We start from the raw sequence: 27,258 nt of genomic DNA on the forward strand, positions 1-27,258 counted from the left end.
ATACTACTGGTGTGAAGCTCAGTTTACCATACTATATTTTCCATAGAAACCAGTATTCCTTAGGGTATTGGCAATGCAGCTGAAAGCAGCATATGTTTATTTCAAGGCTTTCATTGTCAAACAGCATTTACAGGAGAACCAATCTGGTTGAAGTTTAGCTGGGAACAGCTTGGTTTTGATGGTCCATCAACTAGAACAGCACCAAATGGTCTAAACTGATCTTTCATATCAGTGCAAGTACCATCTTGACAATCTCAGCAGGCACAAAATGCATCTTTAATGCTTTGATCATCAACTATTTATGTTCTTCTTGGTTGTAGATGATGGATACAGTTTCCCTAAATGTTGGTCAAGCTGGACGCTAAGCTGTTGTAAGGCAGTTGCTAGGTTGTTCTGGGTAGTTGCTAGGGCATTACTAAATGGATGCTTGCCACTTTAAGAACAGGACCTCCAGTGACTCAAAAAGGAAAAGAAAACATGCATTGAGGATTAGCCATTTTGTCTTTTCTCACTGGTCCATTTTCTCTGAGACCAAGATTTTATGAATAACAGGGTTGAATTTGAAAACATTTCATGTGGTGGTTTAAACCATACAATCTATACTTCCTTAAGCTCAATTTCCCATAGAAACCTATGTTCCTAAGGGTATTGTCAAAGCTACTGAAAGCAGAAAATGTTGTTTTCAAGGATGGACCCAAGAAAGTCTTTCTTGGTGAACCAGTTTACAAGAAAAACCAAGCTGATTGAAGTACTGCTGGAGAACAGCATTGGTTTGATGGTTCACCAACTAGAACAGCACCATATCCATGGGCCTGCATGGCAGTTTTTTCTGTATCAAGTATCTTCTCATTCTCAGCAGGAACAAAATGCATGTTTATTGTTATGTTCTTGTTTGTTGTAGATGGTGGACATTATGCTAAATGTTGCATTCCACCCTCCAGCGTTATCCAGACTCTATGTTGGGCGCCATGTTTCGTGGAGACTTTCCCACTGCACGAGACGCCCAGGGCAACTATTTTATAGATCGAGATGGTCCTCTATTCCGTTACATATTGAACTTTTTACGTACCTCGAAACTGACACTACCATGTAACTTTCAAGAAACAGAGCTCCTTCAAAAGGAAGCAGACTTCTATCAGATAGAGCCCCTGATCCAATGTTTAGGAGAAACCAAACCCCTTTATCCACTGGACACTTTTGAACAAGTTGTTGAACTTTCAAGTACTCGTAAGCTGTCCAAGTACTCAAACCCGGTGGCGGTCATTATCACTCAACTCACCGTCACCACCGAAGTTCATGCACTACTCGAAGGCATCTCCAACAACTTCACCAGATGGAATAAACACATGATGGGCACCAGAGACTTACCTTTGGACCACGTGACTACAACCAAGAGGTTTCCCTTCAGGTGCATCTGGTAGAGTACATCTCCAAGCAAGGCTTCTCGATTCGCAACACGCAGGTGCATCAAATAAGTGAACGCGCCAATAAGAATACGGTAGAACATTGTTGGACATTCTGTAGAGTTGCGCAGAAGGTCGAGGACTGATTTATGCTGCATTGAAGTCTGAATATTAACCATATCTATTGTTAATATTCAGAGCAACTTGAGCAATTACGAGTTTAACAAAGATTTGAGCGATTTTTAGTGAACTCGTAATTAGGGTAATTCCAAAATTACTTCAATTCACCACATCTCCACTTGCAGATCCTGGTTCAGACTAAACAATAATGAACACAATGAAAATGTTTTCTGCTGTATGTATTTGGGTGGACTAGTCCTATCATGTTTTATGTGTCTTCAGATGTTTATGGATAAAAAGAACCTCAACAATTTCTAAAAGTACTATATCATATACTAGGAAAGAGTGACCCAAATTTCTTTCTTAATTGTCAAATCTATTTATGCAACCTTTAAATCAGAAACTTTTTATATATATTTCATCAGTGTTAAATATACAGTATTGAGTTGTATTTATAGTATTTCTGCAGATATTTTGTCTTGTGAGTGAGCCCATAAACTGTAAATGGGTTGCATGATTGTGGTATCTGCACTATTATTGATACAGTAATATTTTCCCCCTTTGAGATGCATACATTTATGTAATTTGCATATTGCTCAATGTTTTGTGGCCTAAAGCTTTAAGCAAAACAATACCTCTTATGATCAGCTTCTAGACCAGAGTTAATGTTCCATTTAAAATTCATGTTAGGCTCAAATGCGTTTTAGACTCAGGTTAGCGTATTTGAAGCTGAGAGCATCCATTGAATGTTTTGAAAACCCATATGAAATTGAAAGAGTTCACTTATGTGTGTAATGAATTTGACCTACACATGAAAAACAAGAGTTTCATTATACATTGTGTCTTTTTATGTAGTTGTCTTTGTATAACATTTCATTGGAAGGACCTTTTGTTTTATTATGGGAATTAATTTAATTCATTATTCTAATGGAATATTTATGTGAATATTAAGTTACTTTTGGTGCTTCTCTCTTTTAAATGCAAAAACCTGAATAAATTATAACAGGATTATCTAAATATATTTGCTTTTTTTTTTTTTTTTTTGAGGGTTTTGTGTTGAAATTGACAATAAAATCTTATTCAAAATGCTGAAAACAGCAGATCTTATATATGTATTATGGATTTTTTATATGTTAGTCATAGTCTTAAATGGATGAAAATCTATAAACATGCTTCTCTTTTTGTGAATATGGCACTTTAAGCTGCAGTGTGTATTTCAGTGCCACAAGTGACGCCAAAGGAAATTTCAGTCTGTTTTGAGTGGTGTTGCACAGCAACAATAACTCAACCAATGGTGTGAGTTTGGGGTAAGGGGTGTTTGTCTGATCAATGATGAATAGGGAAACTTGTTTAAATAATCTATTTATGCATACTACAATTTTAACATTGAAAAAAAAAAGTATCAGTAGTTGAATTATGTTACCTAACCACTAAAGAAGTTGGTAACTGACTTGTAAGACACACTAATTAGCCACATTTCCTGATTCATCAATAATATTAAAAAGCTTTGTACAATGCTCACATCAAGGTTCACCATTAATAGAACAGCTCGCATGGCCTTTTAAGACTGACAGCTTTAGCATTTTTTTTTGTTAGCTAGCATTTGTCATTGTGGTTTTATTGATAATTTATTCAGGATATGTGATACTGCCACCAATCTAAAAGAGATGTCTACCAGTAATGTGCATGTGTTTGTGTGCTAGTTCTATTTAGGGCCCTGGGTTGTTTCTTCTTCTTCTTCTACTTCAAAGTGAATTGCATTTTTGAGGACATAAACATGCTCCAATCCTCACAAAACTTTGCAAAAATTTACATCTGATATTAAATTTAAATTTATGCATTTAGCAGACGCCTTTATCCAAAGCGACTTACAGTGCATTCATGCTATTAATTTTTACCTATTATTGATATAGGTTTCAGAACTAGGTGTGGCAAAATGGCTCAATAGTCGTACACACGTGTAACAGACCATTACCTACAAAAAAATTATCTTGGTACAAAATCCAAAACCTACTTTATTTTGAATTTCCTGTAAAATTTTTGTGCAGTTTTTGCCATTTCCATGCCTCGTACATTGACAAAATCCTTTATTTTTAATCGGATCTTCTTCAGATTTGGTAAGGGTCATCATAACACCTTTGTGACGTTAAACTGTGAAGATCTTGAGTTTTTGTCAAGGGGCGTGTCCCTGGCGCCTGACAAAATTTGATGTTTCACCATGAAATAGTTAAGTTGCTGTAACTCGGCAAGCAATGTCCGATCTGCCCCAAACTGTGACGAATCGTGCAGCAGAGAGACACAGGGAGAGAGCGAGATTCAATCGCAGATGTTTAATATCAATATAGGGTAATCCAAATCGTAGTCGAACAAGCAGAGGTCAAATCCATACATACAGTCCGAAAACAAACAAACAAATAAATAAACAAGTAGGGAAGAGGCAAGGAAAAGGAACGGGAACTCTGAGGACAAGAAGATAATGAGAGAACTCGGAATACGAGAAAGCTGCATACACGAAGGGTAAGGACTCCATACAAACAACAGGGAAAGACTGGTATTTATAAGGAGGCTAATGACAATATATTGCCTGCACCTGGTGCAATTAACTGGAGACAGGACCAGACTAGAGGAATTCTAGTGCCTACGGTGAAGTGAGCTCACTAGTGGATACTCAGGGAAACAGAGACTAGACAGCGTGACACAAACTTCACGTTTGATAGGTGTTCTGTTCTGAACAAACATTCATGCCCAAATTCAGTTATAGTCATAGTGCCAGCTGCTGGCAACAGGAAGTGACATGTTTAACTCTGTTATGGACTCCTAGAAACATATTAAAAAGTGTCAAATAGACTGTCAAGTGTTAAATAGACTGTCAACATGCTAGAAACATATTAAAACATGTTAGCAACACTTAGCTAAGTGCTAAAGCATGCTATTAATGCATGAAACAGAACATTAATGCAACTCGTGCATACAATTTCCAGTCTTACTTCAAACTACACAAGTTTGATTAGAGTCCTGCCCTGAAGGTATCTACATGCTCATATTTGGTTATATTTATAACGACACCTACTGGCAGCAGGAAGTAACTTGTTTTACACTATTAGCAACACTGTAAAATATGTCATTGTGTGCTAAACATACTATATATATTCTCAAACATGCTGGCAACACTTACTAAGTGCTAAAGCATGCTATTAATGCTATGAAACAGGAAGTTGTTGTAACTCATGCATTCACTGCCCAGTCTACCTCAAACGTCACGTTTTATAAGTGTCCTGGCCTGAACACATCGAAATGCAAGTGTCCAATTATGCCAGTGTTCAAATATCTTGTTTCACATTAGCTTAAACATGCAATGTCTGATCTGCACTAAACTTCACGTTTGATAAGAGTCCTTGGCTTAACAGATCTTAAGGCCGATATTTCAGTTATAATCATACCGCCACCTGCTGGCAACAGGAAATTACTTGTTTTAAACTAGCTTAAACATGCAATGTCCGATCTGCCCCAAACTTCACATTTGATAAGAGTCCTGGGCTGAATTACATCTACATGCCAATATTCAGTTATAATCATAGCAGGAAATGAAAGGGCAGAAATTTGGCACAAATATTTACCATTTTATAAGCATATTTCCCAACGTTCACTGTTCTCCTATGGCCACCAGGTGGAGGTGAGGTGAGGTGAGGTTTGTTTTTCTGAAGAAAATGTAATTGGTGTTTGCTTGTGTAAAAGCCACTGGTATTATACTAGGCTGTAAGCCATAGCATTGCAATGTGGTTGTTTTTAGCATATTACTATGCAGTTGCTAGGGTGCTCTGGATGGTTGCTATGTGCATGCACACTAACCTCAGTAAAAATAGCCCATCACCAAGGCTCTATGATATTCTGGTCTCTGGATAAAGCTTGAGTTCCCCATTCAGTACAGATATTAGATTTTTGTCGATTTCTGGCCTAAGACTGATCAATTAAAAAAAATAAAAAAGAAAGAAAGAAAAAAAGTCAGATCACCTCAACAATCCACATGATTGGAATTATTCATTTAATGTTATACACCTCACCAAAGATGTCTTTCTGCCATTGCTGGGCACCATTGCTTGCAACAAAGCTAACACCACCAAGGTTTAGCTACAACTAAACAACATGCCTGAGCAAAGAAAGCTAATGCTAATGTTCTAATGCTTCTTTAGATATACAGTATAAATTTCACTCAAATTCAACAAATGCTGTAATATCAAAGATTTTAAAAAAGAAAAGAAAAGTGCATTCATGTCTTTTCTTCATTTGTGTATAATATTTACGTTTTTTTAAATTGCAGAACGTTATTTTTTATGTTAGACTGTTATTGACCCATCCACCAAAACATAAAATGGCCGCCATCAGGGGACTGGGACGATGTCCCTCCAAACCAAAATAAACAAGGCAAAAACATTAGAAGAAAGCATATGGTCGCTATGATCATCTATCTAATAAAGCCATTAGTGGTTAGCAACAGTATTGCATGAGCTAGATGAAGGCATATTGAGTTCACTACAAGGTGTCCAATGTTACCAGTAAAAACAATGTGTCAAGAAAAAAAATTTACTCAAAAATTTCATTCTAAACTTTGTGACAATCCACCTTGAAATGTCCAACTTCTGACTATGAAGATGTTCCATTATCTGTAAGGAAACAACATAGCAATGCTGTCTTTAGCATTGCAGTTTATTATCATCATCAAAAAAAAAACAAAAAAAATCTCCTAGCAACCAAACTGTTAAGGATCAGCAATGCAATGTAGTACTGTGTGTAGTTCTACAGTAATCAAAATGGAGGATCATTTGTCATGTTATACTCATAAGTCTCTCCAAATGTTGGCTAGAGAGGTTTTATTATAGTGTATGGTGGGAAGTTTGATGCATTTTATTTCATTAAAAGTGAATTGTCTTCACCTCTCTGAGAGACGCCATGCTAACATAATGTCATACAGCCACACCTCTGTGAAATCTGTGAAAAACGAATTTGGAAGTTCAACTTCAAGTGGTGTTCTTTTATATTTTTTCTAGTACAAAGTTGGACATTCCAACATTCCCATCATTATTGTCGAGCATATGTTCTTCAGTCCCATTTTTGGGGGTTGGGCTCTTGATTGCCCATCCCCCACCACTAATCTGCAAATCCTGTAGGAACGTAATCACCCTTTTGTAATACTTTTTATTAAACATATATATATGTACATTTGTTATATTTATACCAAGTTTTTTATGACGATTCTTGACTGCATTACTATTGATATTAAACATTACATGTTTAATAATTTAATGATCCGTGGTGAGTTTTTCCTTCCATGTTACATACATATTTCTGAACCATTTCCCACAACAAAATGAAATTATTCTTTTGCACTAAATAAACAATTTTTAACATCAGCTAGCTATTTTCGCGATAGCTCCGCCCCTTCTTCCAGTCAGCCACTCCGAGACTCTCGCCCTCTGAGGCTTTGAGAGCCATTTTTGTTTCATGGCAGGGAGCTCGGCAGCTCTCATTTCAATGCTCTCATAAGGGACTCGGTTAAAGGTAAGACGTTATTTTAAAATTATGTATTTATTTTGAGGAGGAAGCGCGTGTTACAGCTGTATGACATTTACTTAAAGCAGGCTCGTCATAAAGTCTCCGTATATGGCTTATGCTCAACTACATTTTAGCCTGGCTTTTTGCGTATTAGTTTTTTCTCAAGTAGACACCCAAAGTGGGGCAGAAAAACGTCTGTTGTTTTTGAATCGTTTTCATCTGGTCCAGTTGCGAGGTATTGTTCAACCTCTAAGTATCAGACGAATGTTTATCTCTCCTTTTCGCCAGCTGAATGTTGCTCTATTGTATTGTGTTGCATCGCCATTTGAAATGTTATTGAATATAATTCGAAATTATTGACGTTTACTGCTACAAAACTCTTATTTCGCCGTATCAGTTGGTTTCTTACATATCATTCGATCTATTTAACGCTTTGTTTGCTAAGGAAGATTAATATAGCGTGTAAAGACCGGATCTGTATTTTCGTATGCGCTTGGTTACGTCAAACCTCGTGAAGTATCGCAGTTAAGGGGCGCTGCGCGCGCTATCTAGCTACTAAAAAGAGGTTTCTGTATTCATGTGTTTGTTGTGAATTTAAAATACAAACAAGGGTATAAAGTAAAGATTTCATTACAAATAATCATCAAAACAAAAGACATGCCTATTTTTCAGTTAGACTGCGTAAATTTGTCAGAATTGGCTGAACTTTACTTGGACGGCGAATTACTTTTCAACTAAATAAAATACATTTTGTATACAAACTAGAAATTTGCAATAATTTATGTTTTTGGATGGAATTAGCTTCCAGTATTAACTATCATATCAAGATGTTTGTTAAAGAACATGTTAAAATTATGCGTTATACTTAATAAGAAAAACACCTACTTCTTTAAATTGTAAATGTCATAAAGTGCTCTTTCATGTCTTTTTAAGAGACTATTCACACTAGGACTGCACGATGAATCGCATGCGTTTATCATGCGCATTTCGTCAGTAATCGGGCTGTCACTATCGTGAAAAACCACTGTCTAAAAAAAGACGTTTGCTTTTTCAACGTCAAATAACGGATGAACGTAAAGAGAGCGCTGGAAACGCACAAGTCAGCAATATTTCTTATATTGCACATCATTTGCATGCTTGCGCGCACGCCGTGGTCAAAGTTCAAAATAGTTCAACTTTTGCCGCTGCGCTTTGTGACGATTACCAGTGTGACCAATAGAATCAGGGGATCCAAACAAGCATGGAAATCAAAATGAATGAACGGCTAGTACTGTGTGTGTCAGAATTTCCTGATCTGTCCAATACAAGTTTGAGGTCGTACCCACAGCCTCTTCTTCCTTGCTTCTCTCTTAATTCTCATCAGCAGGACTAGCGCTATCGCTCGCTTCTTACAACGATACAGATACATGTTTGCTGCTGACCGAAAGGAGGAACAACAGACTATGAAAGAGCTCCCGCTAAAAGTTGTTAAAACTCCGCATACGCCATAGCGCAGCGCAAATCACGTTGTATCGGAAGGGAAACGCTGAACCCAGCGGCATTCCGCGTCCTGTGTGAAAGGCCCATAAGAGGTTGCTTTCGAGGTCACTGGGTCTTATAGACGTTTCAAATTTCTGGTATTTTTTTTTGTCTAGCTTTCGCAACGCATACTGCACTTTCGGAATTCTTTATTTTCTTTTTCTGCTTGTTTGTGAGTTTTGTTACATCTATATTTTTTAATTGTTTAATTCTTTTAAAAATAATAGTGTACATATTTGGTTAAAATCGATTCCATATTTTCATTTTGAACTTTTTTTTTATTGGTCTGATCGATTGTGCAATCGATTATCGAACTGAAAGTGACAGCCCTAGTCAGTAAAGCCAGTTCTGTATTAGCGATACATCACTGGTAATGAATGCGATATTGTGTAGTTTGTCAGTGAACTACGGTTCTTCGTAGTAAATGCCGCTCCATCTGAAAGCATGTGCTGAAGATTTACTACTAATCACAGAACCAGCTTTACTGACGAGATGCGCATGATAAACGCATGCGATTTATCGTGCAGCTCTAATTCACACAGTATTTGTTATTGTGTTCTATCTGTATGATTGTATATTGTCACAATGTAAACGTTTGCTATGTTGCCATTTGCAAGTTGCTTAGTGTTTAGAAAAGCAACATGGCAGCTCAATGTCATTTTTAAGACAAAGGACTGTTGTTATGAATTTGGGGGGTGGGTAAAATATGGACTCTTTACATAACAGTGATTGGCATGAAATGAAATTTCACATAAATTAACCTGAAATAAAAACATTTTTGTCTGTTTTCTAAATGTAATTAATCTTGCTGTGAACAATTCATCAAGGACTGTTTAACCCTTGTGCATTGCTCAAATTCACTACCCTTTCGTTATATTCGGGATAAAAACATCCACTCAATTAAACTGCTGTAAAAATGTATCAGATTCCTTTTTTTTTTCCTTTTTTGTGCATAAATCTTTTAATCAATTTCAGTCCTGATCAAAACTACCAAATGTTTTTTTTTTTTTAATCCAAGATTTTAACTCTTTAATTGCCAAGTTCATAAATTATGTCACTGATTTGGGGGGAAAAAACACACAAAATTACTTATTTTCAATATAAGACTTATTGTGGCTGGATTTTTTATTTACTTTTTATAACAATCTTGGGCATGTCAAACATTAGTAGCAACATTGGCTTTGATGCATTTTTAGTTTTTGTGCAGCATTAGATTTAAATTTTTTCTCCCTCATTTGTTGTTGGTGGCTGTTTTTGCCCCATTGACTTCCACTATGATGACATTTTTTTGATTGCAAAGCCATGACACCATATAATCATGCATTCTTGATTGTGGTTTTCCCTTTTGAGAAGAGGTTAAATTTGTTATTTTTACAGTTTATCACTAGGTGTGACCATTAACCCTTTAGATAGGCCTGTGCAAAAAAAAAGGCTTAGTTTCTGGCTTGTGTATGGCGTTATATGGAGTATATGGAGTATAACACCAAATTATAGTGTTTGTGTGTGTGAGATTCTTGATTGTTGGTGGTTTTCCCTGTTGGGAAGGGGTAACATTTGTTATTTTTTACAGTTGATCACTAGGTGGGACCATTAACCCTTTAGATAGGCCTGTGCAAAAAAATCTTACTTTCTGAATTGTATATGAAGCTATATGGAGTATAACAGCATATTATATTGTGTGTGTGTGTATGTGTGTGAGAGAGAGAGAGAGAGTGTGTGAAAGAGACCTTTGCGCACTTACCTTGATGTATTTGAGAAAATCAAAATGTACACCTCAGCTCTCAGAACTACATGGAGTAAACAAAAGTGTATTTATGCACCTGCTGCCTTTTAATGGTGGTGATGAGTATAGACTAAACAAAAGCAAAGTACGTGGATTTAAACACTTGCATGCCATTGTGCTGGTCATTTAATGGTGAGAAGAGAAGCAAGCAACACGAGAAAGGGCTTGACTTGTACTGAAGTTTTAGAAATGATTATGCAGCTTGACCCCTCCAGCGAGCTGCAGCTTATTTGAAGTAGGTATTGCATTTTGGTTCATAATACATTGTTCATAAATTTGATGCAAAGTAGATTTTTTTTACAGGATTTTAAGGTTTTAAACTGGCTTTACCATCAAGAAAGATGAGCATTTCACACATAGGCCATCCGTTCTTGTCACCATCAGAAGGCAGCAGGAGCATAAACACACTTCTTTTTTTTGTTTACTCCGTGTAGTTCTGAGAGCTGAGGTGCATATTTAGATTTTTTTCAGATACATCAAGGTATGTGCTTAAAGGTCTCTCTGACACACACTTTCTTTCTCTCTCTCTCTCTCTCTCTCTCTCTCTAACACACACACACACACACTATAATTTGCTGTTGTAACTCTATATACAAGACAGAAACTAAGCCTTTTTTAAACAGGCCTATCTAAAGGGTTTATGGTCACACCTAGTGAACAACTGTAAAAAATAACCAATGTTACCTCTTCCCAACAGGGAAAACCACCAACAATCAAGAATCACACACACACACACAAACACTATAATTTGCTATTATACTCCATATACAAGCCAGAAACTAAGCCTTTTTTTTTTGCACAGGCCTATCTAAAGGGTTAATGGTCCCACCTAGTGATCAACTGTAAAAATAACAAATTTTACCTCTTCCCAAAAGGGAAAACCACAAACAATCAAGAATGCATGATTATATGGTGTCATGGCTTTGCAATAAAAAAATGTCGTTATAATGGAAGTCAAAGGGGTAAAAACAGCCACTAACAACAAATGAGAGAGAAAAAATTTAAATCTAATGCTGCACAAAAACTAACAATGCATCAAAGCCAATCTTGTTACTAATCTTTGACATGCCCAATATTTATGAACTTTGTAATTAAAGAATTAAAATCTTGGATTTTTTTTAAACATTTGGTAGTTTTGATCAGGACTGAGGTTGATTAATAAATTTATGCAAATAAATTTTTGAAAAATATTTATCTGATACATTTTTACAGCAGTTAAATTTAGAGGACGTTTTCATCCATGAACATAACGAAAGGGTAGGGAATTTGCCCACAGTGTACCATTTGAGTTTTTGGAAAAATTTCAAAGTATTTTCCCAAAATATGGGTCAAAATAAGATTTGTCACCAAAAATCATCCCATTAGCATAAACAGAGAAAGTTGTGGCCAAAGTAAGACTCAACTTTACCCCCTAGTGGATGAAAACGTCCCCAACAACGCACAAGGGTTAATTTTTATTTTATTTTTTCTGCCAATGAAATGATAGACTTCTCCTGACTTATGTAAAACTTCAAAACGTTTAGTGTGGCTAAACCCCGCCACTTTCTTACAGTTTATTGCAAAGTCTTATACACATCCGCAATTCTTCCAGTCAACAGTAGATAGAACCACGTCCCCATCCAACATTTATTCTTTTTTGAACAAGTCCCTCAGTGTAAATCGGATGAATAAAAATCCTTTAAACTTGCCATGTGCTGCACTTCAATTTTTCATAATGCAGGAGTGCATTAAGTGTGAGCGGCTCTTAACATCTGATTATTTTCTTAAAACTACATTTTCTAGACGTTACAGATGATAAATACTCTAAAATGATGAAAACACATCAAATAAAGTGACGAGACATACAGCAAAGTATGGTGACCTATACTCAGAATTCATGCTCTGCATTTAACCCATCCAAAGTGCACACACACAGCAGTGAACACACACACCATGAACACACACCCGGACCAGCGGGCAGCCATTTATGCTGCGGCGCCCGGGGAGAAGTTTAGGGTTCGGTGCCTTGCTCAATGGCACCTCGGTTGTGGTATTGTCAGCCTGAGACTCAAACCCACAACCTTAAGGTTAGGAGTCAAACTCTCTAAACACTAGGCCATGACTTCCCCTGTCTTTGCAATGTAAATGCACAGGAAACATTTAATCCTGTAAGCATGCATATATTACCACAACATCTATTAGTGTGCAATATAAGTTTAGCAACGAAGTGCAAGTGTGCAACGTAGTATTGTTACAATTATTTTGTACAAAAATATTAAAATGATATTTTCAGTCCTTACATTCGTTCATAACAAATAGATGTCTCTGCAGATTCTAAGAGGTACATGTACGCTCAATGTATGTTAAAGCACTTTATCGCAAAATCATTACATTTTATTACGTAAGTTGTTTCTGCACCACATTTGCAAATACAGTGGTTTCACTTCTGTTTTAAGGCAAGAAATAGATTTTATGTAGATGTAAATGTTTGGCCATTGTGAGTATGTGATTCTGCTATTGCTGCATGTTTCTTTGTAAAATTGAAATGGAACAAAACTAAAGTTTTAATTTTAATACAAACCCTAAGTCAAACAAGTTATATATACAAATAAAATTAAATATCTTAATATGCACAAACTAAGGATTTGTCTGTGCTCTTTCCATTTAAAATGGAAGTTTTTTAAAACTATTATACATAAAACATATCTGCACGAAACCGCATACAAGCTGAATGAGATGCAGATTCACTCTCTGACAGCAGGTGGTGCTTATGAACAGCAATGATGCAGTGTTTTTTTCCTGGGTTACCGGTGTAAACAAAGCAGCATTGCGGTTATGAACACTAGTTTAATATGAATTGTTCAGAGGCAAGATTAAAAGAAAATACCAAGTAAACTTTTTTTTTTTTTTTTTTTATATATATATATATATAAAGACAGTCAGTTCCCTTCAGAGATACATTCATATAAACTCCTACTCTAATTGTATTGTGATTTGTTTGGCATCTCAATCGATTTGAATCGTAACATTATTTTGTAGATTTTCGAACGGTTTGCAGTTAATCGTTACATCCCTAGTTGGTTGCAATGTGAGTAGGACTTTGGATATCATAGTTGCTCTTCAGTTCCACTGTGTTTTTGTGTGGTCGTCCATTTTGAATGAGTGAACTCCTCAAACAAATCTGATTGCTCTGCATTTGAACTCTTAATATCGGGTTCTACATTAATGGCATCTTCTTTTGATGATGGTTGTCATGATTCAGGGTCTCTTCAGTAGGGCTGCACGATATTGAGAAAAAATTACATTGCGATATAAAATTTTTCTGCGATTTATTGCGATATGAAATCTAATCCAATTTTTTTTTGAACAAACAAACATGGGGTGAGCAGATTTACATTTTCATTTTAAATGATTTAAACATCGACACCATCGTGTCAATTGATTAATATGCGCGAGGGAGAGAGAGCAAGACAGCGCTCATGTTGTTTGAAGCGCTCTCTCTCTGTCTCTCTCTCTCTTGCACGCGCTCTCTCTCACGTGCTCTCCGCAAATCACATTCGTCAAGGGCCGGGGAGCATCTGGCCCATACAGTTAATGAATAACGGATCAACTACGACAGCCTACATCGCACATCCTGCGATGTGACTCTCGTGGATTCTTACATAGCGATATTGATGCTTAAACGACACATCGTGCAGCCCTAGTCTTCAGAATCGGGTGTCTCATAAGTCTTGTAAGGCCCATTCAATCCAAGATTAAACAAAAAGATGAATCAATCTTTTCTTTTGGTGCTTTTCCACTACACAGTACCAGCTCGAGTATCCTGAATAACCCCACCAATTTTTAAATAGTTTGGACAGAGATTGCGTGATATATCCTTTCCTATTATGGTAACTCAGAAGAATACGCCATGGTCAAAAGAGGAGGTGTTTCATCCATACACTCGATTTCCTCTATTGTCTTGTGTGTGTGGGTAGCGGGTGTGTGTCGCGTAGAAGATTATGTCACGGCAGTTTACTGCAGCATTGCTATGATGACCAGGTACTATTGTGGAGGTACTATCTGCAATGGAAAACGGAGCAAAAAGCGAGTCGAATCGAGTTGAGCTGTTACCGGTAATGGAAAAGCAATATAGGAGTACTGTTGGTCATGGTTTTGCCATCCTAGTGGCCAGGTGACGCCAAGTTGTTGATTTCTTTTTTTCTTTATTGATATGATATTGAAGTAATTTGAGTGATGTAGGTGGTGTTTTTTTATAATTTTTTTACATTTAAATGAGTATCATTTCCCAAAATCATTACTTAGCCTTTATTGATTTGAATCCTCAATAATCTGTTGTGTTTTACCTTACTGCACTGGCAGATCTTTTCACTTTTTTAAGTTGTTTATGGTCGAAACAAATAAAAAATCTGCCAGTTGCTGTAAGAAAAAGTGTACTTGAATTAAAGGCACATTCTCTGAAAATGTCATCTACATTGTTTTTCTCTGCTAAAAATTTCATTGATTTTGCTCTCAAGAGGCCTAAACAGAGATGGGTCGACTGAGTGTGTGGACCAACATCTGTCCTTCCTTGAGACCACTCATATATTTGTGAAAATATATTGGTTTGCCATCAGTTGTCCAAAGATGAAAGTGATATCTTTGTTGTAGTATCCTTTCAACGTTTCAGGGGATTTCTCATGACAGGCATCAACAATGATCAATGCACTGAATCAATGCACACACTATGGGTAAAAGATCAGCTTCAGTGTTACCCCCATAATGCGTTATTTATCGATTGAGCCTTGCCAAGTGGTGCTCAAAATGGTGGAAGCTGTGGTGGCCAGAAATTAACTGTAAAAAATACAGATGTAATATTTTAGATGTTACCTAGGTGAACTTAAATTTACAGTAAAAACCTGTTTTTCATTAACTGGTGTAATATACTAACCTACTGAAGTACTAAAATCTGTTTTTGTACCTGACACCATGTCTGCACCAGACATGACAAAGTGGACATTGCAAATCATTTGTACATTTGTTTTATTTGTTAGTACAAGGCATCAGTGGTGTCCAGTGTAGACACAGTGTTATAATATACTGACAACCACTCATAAACAAAAGTGGTAATAAAAAAGCCACAGGATGACTCAAAGCTCACCAAAAGTAACTTTTCCACAAGCTGAAGTACATGCAATATAAGCAACACAAATGCAAAACACCATCATGGTAACATACATTGACACTAAAATAGTGCAACTAACATTGTCTAAAACATAAGTTGTAAAAATATAAATAAAACATTAATTATTAAAAAAGTTTAACCTGTTAACCCACAACTGGATACCCATGCACTGACCTCTGTTTGCACATGTCAAATGTTTAAGAATAGATTAAATGACACGGGACAAAATTAAACATGACAAACATCTTTATAATTATCTAAGCCTCAAACATCGGCGACAGATCACGACAGATGGAAAGCTTATAAAGAATGTATTTGCTAAATTTGTGTAAGCAGTACACATCAAAACATGAAGAATAAAAATGCAGTTCATACCAGATTCGTCATAATAACGAGTCATAAACACATCCACAGCTGTAAATCCCAGTTAAGCTAGAAAGGTAAGGGTCCACTGAACGACATCTCATAGAGCACGTTTTGTCCAACGAAGCAATAACATTGTAATGTGGATGATAATTCCTTTATTTACATTTCAGTTCTTCAGCGACAGTATTGTTTGTGTCCATTATGGAATAACTGGAGATAAGCGGAATATAGTTTGTTTGAATTCTGGCGCTCTCTTGTGACGTGCGCTGTGACGCACCTGTCATCTGATGGAGGTGTAATTTAGCAATCTGGCACATTTGTATGATTACCATCATCATGTCAACACATGATAATTGACTATATGAGCAGAAATCAGTGTAAATGCTCGATTTCTAGCAATCTCAGCATGTACTGTAATTGGCATACATAGTTAAGTCTTTTTTATTTTTCTTATTTATTTTTATTACTCAAATTATTCTTATTGTATTTTCTAGTGTTCAAATCATGTCTAAGATGTGTTTTATAATTCAAAAACTATGCAGTGGAATGTTTAATGACTAAAATAGTTTATACAGTTGGTAAATATTTTGTATATTTGGGGGGGCTAGACATAGTATCAGAAAAATGGTTGCAGGAATCTCATTTTTCATGGTATCTGATTTCTCCAGGACTGATTTCATGTATTTTTTATATCAAATAAAAATAAATTCAGTGTGGTAAAAAATGTTAAGGTTTAAGAGCATTATCACCTCTGGATGATGGAAAGTAAAGCCCAAAGGGTCTTCTTTTCAAAGACACCAAAATTATGTGTGTAACACACTGAAGTAAGGAACTGTTGCAATTTTAAGTTAGGTAGGGCACTTTCAGCTGTGAGTCCCATAATGGGGGATGCTGGTTAACAGGTTAAACTCAAAACCATCAGATGTGAAGGGATTTATGGGAATGTCAATTCACAGTTGTTCATTGTAAATAAGAGGACTTGTTCTAAATCTGTGAATTAGGGATACACAGAATGTTTGGCAACAAATTATTTGTATATATAATTATTTGAATAAACAAAAAGACAGAATAAATTGTACTGAACAATAGGGTTGGGTATCGATTGATTATTATTATTTTTTTTAATGATACCGGTACCATACCGATACTTTTAACACGCTACCAGTACCTAAACTAATACTATACAAAAGAAGAAGAGCCACAAAAAACTATGGATAACATTAAAGAACATTTACAAATATTTAAAATAAATCCATAGCTTTTACATGCTCCTTGGATGGTCTCATATCCCAGGCTTCCCTTACTCTAAGGCTAATAAATGTATTTCATGATCTGGGTCATTATTTAATGCAAAACCATACATAATCTTGCTACTGTATCTCTGTCAATCACTCTATTTAGTTTAAAGTAGTGCTGTCTGACACTGTCTTTAATCAGTTCTGTGGATTACTTTATGGTCATTCATTATAAAGTAGCAACAATGTCATTTGTAAAGTACAATACTGTGCACAAGTCTTGGGCACATTAGTATTTTCACCCCAAAAAGGGTTTTAAGAGTTATTTATATCTTTTGATGTGGTGTGTCAGTAGGGAATACCAGTTTACATTTCCAAAGATTCATTTTGTCATTAATTTTAATAATAATCTAGTGAGATTTTTGAATGCACAAGCAGTCAACAGCCGGTGCTCCACATGGAGATCTGATCTCACCATCATCAAATCTGTCTGTGATTACATGAAGAAACAGATGAAAGTGAAACAAACTAAATGTAAACTGATATTTTCTACTGACACACTACAGCAAAAGATATAAATAACTGGCTGAACACCATTCTTTTGGGTGGAAATACTAACGTGCCTAAGACTTTTGCACAGTAGTGTATGTATGAAGTGAGTATAATAAAATTAAGTATATTTAAATATAATTAAAGTATGCGTTCTAGGGCTGGGATAAACGATTATTTTTTAAACGATTAATCTAGCGATTATTTTTTCAATGCATCGATTAATCTAACGATTAATTTTTTTCAGACCGATTCGATTTTGATTATCTCCCCATTAATTGACTACTAACAATTTATACATGTTGATTTACATATCTGAATGAAAAAAACATGAATTCCTTAACATTGCAATATATGTTTATTGCTCTTAAAATTACAATATAAAAGACTGACTGAGAATGCATTACTTTGCACTTTTATAGTGATAGCATTCAATAAAACCCTGAAGCCTTGAAAACACATAGCTTACTGAAACAAGCTTACTGAACACATAGGGCCTAGTTTGATGTCTAGTATTCAATAAAAAAGGTCACCCAAAATACTTGTTTAGAGCAATTGAAAGAATACAGTAACCAATGTAAACTTGAGGGCTTTAAGCGAATACAGAGAGTGCTTTTCCTAAAAATAAAATAAATTAACAGTGGGAGCCAGCAGCCTGTCATGGAGAAAAAAAATCTCTGAATGGTCCATGTGAAACTTTGGCGTTCCGCCCTTTTTCTATCGTGTCTAATAATTTTGGTTAATATGCACGAGAGAGAGAGAGAGAGAGAGCAAGACAGCACTCGTGTAGTTTGAAGACTGTGAGTGCGCTAGCGCGCGTGAAACTTTGGTGTTTCGCCTTTTTTCTATTGTGTTTAATGATTTTGATTAATATGCACAAGGGAGAGAGAGAGCAAGAAGCGCTCGTGTTGTTTGAAGACTGTGAGTGCGCACGGAGCATAGACAGTAAAAGAAATGGACACAGCGACCCCATTGGAACTCAATTGAGACAAATGAAGCCCAGTTTTAGCGTTTTTTTAGCACTTCCGTTTCTGCCGCGCAGACTCAAACGAAGCTTGACGACGTCAGCAACCTGTCTGACAGATGTAAATCTTCTAGTAGCTGTGCGTGCAAACTGCCATCGTTAATCTTGCAGAGACGGCGAGCTTGAGCGGGGAGTTCTTTGGCGTGAATGAGCAGGAGTAAGTATTCTGATTAATTATTTTGTATAGTATTTTAAAATGTAACGCCAGTACGCCATATTAAGTTAATTGCCTGCGAGCTTCTCCTCCTGTCTGTACGGTAATGCGACAGAGAGCCGAGTGGTTATGACGCAATCGTTAGCCTATTTTTTACAAAAACTGTTTATACGGGGCCATAATGTAACATAAAAGGTAATGGAGCCCTTTATACATTGTCGTGTATCTTTAGAAATAAATAATGGACAAACAGAGTCTTTAAACGCCTCAGATGTAAAGTTATTCGCTGTCAAAGTGACGCCAAAATGAATGGGAGTCAATGGGAATGCTAACGCAAGTGAAGTTCTGCTAAAAGATGGCAGCCCCCACCCGACTTCAACTTCCGGTCGAGTTCCTTGCCCCTTGGCACGGAGCCGGGGCTCTCTCTCGTACGCTCCCTGTCAGGCACAGCAGTCCTGACCCATTTTGGTTAATAACGTTTATTGTTAAATTGTTAAATGCCCTGCCTCCATTACTCTGTCACGACACGTCAAGTGTTGGATCACCACATCTGAGTGATCATTGCAAAAAATTATGTATATTTATTCTGTTTATGCATATACTGTATTCTATATATATATATATATATATATATATATATATATATATATATATATATATATATATATATATATATATATATATATATATATATATATATATATAACACACCTAAAGGATTATTAGGAACACCTGTTCAATTTCTCATTAATGCAATTATCTAATCAACCGATCACATTGCAGTTGCTTCAATGCATTTAGGGGTGTGGTCCTGGTAAATTTTTAAGGTTAATGTATATTTTACAGTGTCCCTGTTCAAATAAATAAAGTAAAAATAAAAAAAAAATCTCCTGAACTCCAAACTGAATGTCAGAATGGGAAAGAAAGGTGATTTAAGAAATTTTGAGCGTTGCATTGTTGTTGGTGCCAGACAGGCCGGTCTGAGTATTTCACAATCTGCTCAGTTACTTGGATTTCCACGGGCAACCATTTCTAGGGTTTACAAAGAATGGTGTGAAAAGGAAAAACATCTTGTATGCGGCAGTCCTGTGGGTGAAGATGCCTTGTTGATGCTAGAGGTCAGAGGAGAATGGGCCGACTGATTCAAGCCGAGGCTATAATTTGCACGAGCTCACCAAAATTGGACAGTTGAAGACTGGAAAATGTTGCCTGGTCTGATGAGTCTCGATTTCTGTTGAGACATTCAGATGGTAGAGTCAGAATTTGGCGTAAACAGAATGAGAACATGGATCCATCATGCCTTGTTACCACTGTGCAGGCTGCTGGTGGTGTTGTTAATGGTGTGGGGGATGTTTTCTTGGCACACTTTAGGCCCCTTAGTGCCAATTGGGCATCTTTTAAATGCCACGGCCTACCTGAGCATTGTTTCTGACCATGTCCATCCCTTTATGACCACCATGTACCCATCCTCTGATGGCTACTTCCAGCAGCATAATGGACCATATCACAAAGCTCGAATCATTTCAAATTGGTTTCTTGAACATGAGTTCACTGTACTAAAATGGCCCCCACAGTCACCAGATCTCAACCTAATAGAGCATCTTTGGGATGTGGTGGAACGGGAGCTTCGTGCCCTGGATGTGCATCCCACAAATCTCCATCAACTGCAAGATGCTATCACATCAATATGGGCCAACATTTCTAAAGAATGCTTTCAGCACCTTGTTGAATCAGTGCCACCTAGAATTAAGGCAGTTCTGAAGGAGAAAGGGGGTCAAACACAGTATTAGTGTTTCTAATAATCCTTTAGGGGGAGTGTGTGTGTGTGTGTGTCTATATATATATATATATATATATATATATATATATATATATATATATATATATATATAATAAACAAGCTGCTTTGTATCGATTTGTATTGTAAAAAGCGCTATACAAATAAACTTGAATAGAATATATATATATATATATATATATATATATATATATATATATATATATATAATAAACAAGCTGCTTTGTATCGATTTGTATTGTAAAAAGCGCTATACAAATAAACTTGAATAGAATATATATATATATATATATATATATATATATATATATATATATATATATATATATATATATATATATATATATATATATATATATATATATAATTACCTGTCAAATGTTTGGACACAAGAATGGGAAAGTGTCCAAACTTTTGACTTGTATTGAACTATAATATGCACAAAGAATATATCAGCCTTTTCACCTGAGAATGAAAAATCATACATCTTCCACTCACCCTCAAAGCATCCCAGGTGTATGTGACTTTTTTTCTTTCAAAATAATCCAATCGGAGTTATATAAAAAATTGTCCTTGCTCTTCCAAGACAAGTGTTTGTTGTCAACTGTTCAGGAGACGTGAAATAAAGGATTAAAACGCATCTGTATTAAAACATCCCTCACACGCCTCCGGCTGTAGTGAATCCATGCATTTTTATAAGATAAATATCCAAATTTCAAATATAATAAACACTTTTTTTTCCTAACATCTGCTGACTGCGGGACACCAAAGATGTGCAAGTGGAAGATTGAATATGTATGCGTCGCACGCACACCTCTGGGAAATGTAGGAGCAAAGGAAACAAAGTTTCCTTAAATTTGAGAAGGAAACCAGTCTCCTCTTGGCTCATTTCAAAATCCTCCAAGGTTTTTTCTCATTTTGTGCATGAACTACAACATCCGCCTCCACGTCTTCCGATGTCCCACAGTCAGCAGAAGTGAGAAAAAAAAGTTCTGGTAAGGTGATTCAAACATTCAGACACAGCCTTAAAGAAAATCATGAATGCTTGAATTGCTAAATGTGGAATTTGCTTAACAAAACACTTTGTTCTTGATGCATCAGTGCATATCAGTATTTTACGATGGGCATAGTGCCAAATATTTTGCAATAAAACATTCAACAATGTGGAATTATTTCAAACACTATCAGATCTCAAAATAGTTCAGTTTGATTGAATTTGAACATGGATCCATCTTATGGCTCTTTTTTTATTTCTAACATTTATTGTGTATGCTTGTTCAAAAAAAGAAATTATAAAAATTACTAAGCATTTGGAGATGATAGATATGAAGATATGTATATAGTATAAGGCTATTACTTTACACTACTTGAACTCCTGTCAATGCCCAGTTCACAGTTAAAGTCATTTTCTCAACCACAAAATGTTCTTGGGACAGTTATGCAAATTTGATTGTATGGAATACAAGTGCTACAAGCTTTTTTACTTTGCCAAGTATACTTTATTTAGTGAAGTATTAGGCCTATAGTTCAAGAGCACTTTTAAAGAACTATTTAAAAACTGTTATTTTTCAATATGTCCTTTAATGCAAAACCATTGATCTTTATTTACAGAACAATTATAATATGAACTTTGTATCATCTTAGAGAGAGTTTCATCGTCTTGACTATCATAACCGAACGCAACGTGCAGTTTGAATGCTGAGTGGAGGATTACCGACAGCTGCAGCGGAGAGAATAGTTAATATGAAATTGAATACAGCAACTTAAATATTCACCTGAACCTCACATTAAACTATGGAACGGTCTCAGAACACTTTAAATACAGTGCACAAAAACTTTATGGTGCTTTATAATGTGCCTTTCGTGGGGCTTAACAATAACATGGTGTGTATACACAATATCAGATTTTCGATCCTGAAGAAAATCGCAGCATTGGAGCAATACAGAGTAGTTGTCCTAAAGCAAACAATAATAAATAAAAAACATTTTGCCGAACAGCATCAGTCAAGACTGGCTGGGATAATGTAGAGTGAGTAGTTTAAATCTAGGTCTACATCCAAGAAGATATAATCTTAACTATCAGCAGAATTTTCAGACTAACGAGTAATGGATAACGCAGTTGGACTGCTAGCTCAACCAATGTTGTGTGCTTGGGATAGGACCACCTGTTTTTTGATCAACTGAAGTTGGGATGCAAAGTCATATTTCTGCTAATCCATTTGGAACTAGTGTTGCAGAGTTTACACTGCTGTTCATAGTAAAACTGATAAACTGTAGTTCATGCGTCCATTGAAAAAGCTTCAAACTAATATCCTTTTCGTATTCACAGACACCTGAAGTCCTTATGCATACCAGCTGTGAAGGTGCACCATGAATTGTGAAGAGCAGGGCATGGGGAGAGTAGTCCATTCCTGGGCCAGATTTGCCCCAGCTGGACAAACTGCCCTCGAAGAGGCCCTTAGGGTCTTTAACCCCATGGCCAGGGACCTGTCGGACACCGAGAGACAAATGGTGTCCTTTCTTCAAGAGCTGAGGAAGGAGGGAGCCAAGCCTGTGATTTTGAGGAGCAAAGATGTGTATGGATACACGTCTTGCACCACAGAGCCAATTACTTCCAGGATTGGCAGCAAGGTTCAGAGAGTGTCGAAACCTTCCAAGAAGAAAGGGCGGAAGGTTTTGAGCAAGACCAAGGATGTGAATTATGCGATGCTAAGTAGAGCAGCAAAGACTATTCTCCAAAACCAACCCAAGATCCTGCTTACCAATCTCTCGGTGGACAGTCTTAAGCAGAATGTTGCATCGACAATGCTAAATAAACATTCTGTTCAAGCACAGCAGTGCCTCAAGCTAACAAACATAAAAGGGTTGACCGGAGGCCACACTGCAAGGTTGCAAATTCACTTTGGTGCAGATTCAAAAAGTGCCCCAAGTTTTGCTCTGGGAAGGCCACCGGATCTCTCGGGAATTCCTCACTCACCAACCGAAAATGGCAGTCAGACCTCAAATGTAGTTGCCTTGGATAACAAACATGTTTTGTCGTGTCCGTTCAAAGTAGAAGATGCCCTGATTGGAGACTCTGCCCCAGTCGTCTGTCAGAATGGGTTCGGTCTTAAAGATGGTAGCATTTATAAAAAGATGGAAACTGTATCAGGTAAACCTGATGTGATGACCAGTGGTCTGGACAGTGGTTCAGTGAGGAGACTCCGTTTCCAAAGCTATAACTGGTCCCAGTCAGCACTCACCAATGGCCAAGACGTTTCTAGATTTAATGGCAATGGTCTTGAATGGAAGGTTATAAAAGTAGATGATTCAGTCACGGATGAGGAGGTGAGGAGAAAGGCACAGAAAATCTTGCAAGTTAACTTGTCGCCTGTGATACAGATCCATCCCCTTGTTGACTCTGTATAGACCCTTGCTGCAGATTTTTTTTTTCGTTTCCTTTTTTTTTTTTTTCTTGTTTCACAGAGTTGCATTTTCTGGAAACAAACCCAAGGTTATCTCTGGATTGGGAGCATTGCAGTTACCTCCAAATTTTCCATTGTTGTCAAGTAGTTACTGACATCATAATCCAAAGATGGGATACTTTTTTCTGCTCTCACAGTATTTTGTTTCCTCAACACATCCCAACCTACCTTTTATTTTGTGTATTTTTATCTAACTTCTGAAGGATTGGACTGATGAGCAAAACCTTATTTATGACTATGCAGTTCCCAGAATGCTCCTTTTGTTGGAAAAATGGGCATGGACTGCTGTCTTACTGGATCATGGGAACAGACTGAAATTGTAGAGTGATTTATTACATGCTACTGCTTGAAAAGACAATGATAGCCTAACCTAATTTGGTATTTATGGCTTTCTTCGTCCTTGGATCCTGCTGATGTCTATGTCACCCAGGATTTTTGACATCACCAGTTTTGTAATATGTTAGTCTGCTGGCATAGACTGCATATGACACTTTTGTTTAGACTCTAACATGTTCAAATTGGGGGCACTTTTTTACACATTAATTTAATTTCAGGGCAAAATAAATGGCCTTATTCTTTGAGATGAGTTGAATATAACTGAATCTTCGTACGCTTTCCTTCTCGATGTACTTGTTTCCTTCTGCACTCCACTTTTCATAAATTCCTCTGTTTCTTTTAATGTGCCAATCCTAGTTTTTCATGATTTTACAGTTTTGTTGGTACCACGACCACAAAGAATTGCAAAAAAAAAATTCTTAGTTTTCAGAGTTCTCAGAATCCCGTCAAGCAGTGGACTTGCTTGTCCATTGGTTGAACGTACCTCAAACACTTGAACAAGAAAATGCTGTCCTCATCAGTCCTGCAGTTAATTATGTATATTGCTCATTCCATGCATCCATTAGTTGTTCAGTCCTTGTTTTTGTTTAACGATTTGTGGCGCCTTGACGTGGCAATCTTGATCGCCTTCTACACATTTAACTAAATTCTGAAAATTACAAACTGATCTTCAAAAGGGTGGTTTTGATGCAGCGATTTCTGAAGGAAGCAAATTGGAAAAGAAAAACTTAATTTAGGTTGTTTGCTAAATCTCCCCAAGATGTTTTACTAAGGTCAATGTTCTGCCTCACCAGGTTCCATTTGTTGATGGTGATACATGTGCATAGAGCAATCATTTTAAGGCACAACAGGATGGATGCTTGCTTTTTGTGCACAAGAGGTACACATATGTGAGATTTAAGTAAGCGTTCAACAAGCCTTAAGGCCTTTGGTTCATAAATTTAAAACAAAAAAATCAAACTAATGTAGATTATGGCAATGCAGCAGTCTATTTATCATTTAATTTTTTATTTATATACATTTAAGTTTAGAGTTAACCAGCATATGGGTTCCATTTGAGGAAGAAAAAAAAAAAAACTTTTGTCCACACACAAAATACAAGCCGATTTTGTTTTCCTGTTAATCAATTTTTATTTTCATCCAGTTGAATCCGTGACACTCAAAAGCTGTAAATGTCAGTGTTGTATCTTTAGTTACTGTTATCACGTTGTGGATTAAAATATGTTTGAGAAGTGTTTGGTGTGGATTACTGGAGTCTCAGAGTTTCCTTTTTTAAAATGAACAAGTAAGATTATTGGTGAGCAAAGAAATTTTTCTCAAAGACGTCTCTGTTAGCTGTTGAGGCGTGGACAGTGATCTTGAGAGCAATTCAGTTCCATTTCAGAACTGGGGATACTGTTCTAAAATCTCACCGGATAAGCCATGTTCAAAGCTGTTTAGAATTAGCTTATATAAACACCAGCAAACTGCACTAATTCAAATTTATATTATTATGCCATGTTGCTTGGTAACCGTAAATTACTTACTGTTTGGCTAATAAACTCGCCAGATGTTAGTTAGCAGATGAATTGCTTATTGTGATAATTACTGTAAGTATATTTAATTTTTTATTGAACACTGGTGTGTTTGCCATATTAATGTTGCTTCCTATAATTAAAAGGAGTTTTAGGGACTGTTTAATGTGCCGTACAGCATTTCTTAAGCATTAAATAATCTAACCCATATAAATATCTATAAATATTTTAATCCATTTTCTTCAACCAAAATGTGTAATGTTTTTTGGCACTCGATGGCCAGAAAAAAAAGAGAGAAAACCATTAAAACTCAAAGACAATTCAATTTATGCAATACTTTTGATTTTTCTGTAATCGGTCTTTTGCAGTAATGTTCCAACTCCAACTTTGCTGCTTTTCTAGTGCTTTTATGGAAAGCTGCACCAGGATTTTTCTGCGCTTTGCCCAACCCTTTTCAAGTCTTCCACCCAAGCAAAAGAGAAGCATCCCTAAAACATAAGTTGCCACCACCATTCTTTTCACAAAACCAAATCAACCAATGTAGCTCTTACCATCAAGGTATTATGTTTTTAAAAGTCTGGTCTCCGCGCACAGTTTCAACATTTCAGTAACTCTAATCGTTTGGCTTGAACAACAAACTGTTGAAAATCTCTCATACCATTGGACAAATTCCAGCCAGGAATTGGTATGTTATAACAAAAGCTTTCTTTTATGTTAATAGAATGGGTGGGGCATTGTTAAGCTGTGCACCATTTCAACCATCTGTCATGGAGGACTGCTGTTTCTTTGACGTTGCCATAGGCCTCTTGTTGGCCTGTATTTCCCTGCCTTTTCTGGTCTGGGCATGTGAATTTGGAGAAATGCCAGTCTGGACAGATTAAAACAAAGCTGCAAGAATCAATAACTGAGGTTTACTGTACGGCCTTATTTTTTACATTGAGAAATATAAAATAATTGGAATGATATGAGGAACGCTGTTTGGTGGCCCATCAAGTATGCTTTGTCTCAATTTCAAATGTAACACATAATTACATATTTTATCCAGTTCCCTGAAACAATAAGTCAAAAATGCCCACCAAATTTTGGCAAATATTGATAATCAACTGAATTTGTTGGTGGGTAAATTTTGCAAACAGTCCCAGAGTTTTAGCACCATATTGGCACAAACAAATGGCCAAGCCCCACCTAATCTTTTTGGTATTCTCAAAGTGAACCTTTCCTTGGGTGTACCAAAGCTTATGAAAATAAGTAATTCTGTTCAAGAGTTATAGCCAAAAAAGTAGCCATACCTGATAACGTAT

At 36.4% G+C, this 27,258-nt stretch overlaps 1 protein-coding gene and 1 pseudogene across 2 annotated transcripts; both read left to right on the forward strand.

Annotated features, from left to right (window-relative positions):
* Positions 1-549: 549 nt before the first annotated feature.
* Positions 550-1,549, forward strand: LOC127942958 (BTB/POZ domain-containing protein KCTD6-like; annotated as a pseudogene).
* Positions 1,550-6,977: 5,428 nt separating this feature from the next.
* Positions 6,978-25,692, forward strand: LOC127942939 (uncharacterized). Of its 2 annotated transcripts, none has more exons than XM_052538964.1 (2): positions 6,978-7,079; positions 22,973-25,692. In XM_052538964.1, the coding sequence occupies exon 2, from the start codon at positions 23,014-23,016 to the stop codon at positions 24,049-24,051; it is 1,038 nt and encodes a 345-aa protein (XP_052394924.1). In that variant the 5' UTR covers positions 6,978-7,079; positions 22,973-23,013; the 3' UTR covers positions 24,052-25,692. The 2 variants fall into 2 exon arrangements, with proteins under 2 accessions (XP_052394924.1, XP_052394925.1); XM_052538965.1 differs by lacking the exon at positions 6,978-7,079 and adding an exon at positions 7,145-7,308.
* The last annotated feature ends 1,566 nt before the right edge of the window (positions 25,693-27,258 follow it).

Source organism: Carassius gibelio, chromosome A22 (genome assembly GCF_023724105.1).
Source record: "Carassius gibelio isolate Cgi1373 ecotype wild population from Czech Republic chromosome A22, carGib1.2-hapl.c, whole genome shotgun sequence".
NCBI lineage: Eukaryota > Metazoa > Chordata > Actinopteri > Cypriniformes > Cyprinidae > Carassius > Carassius gibelio.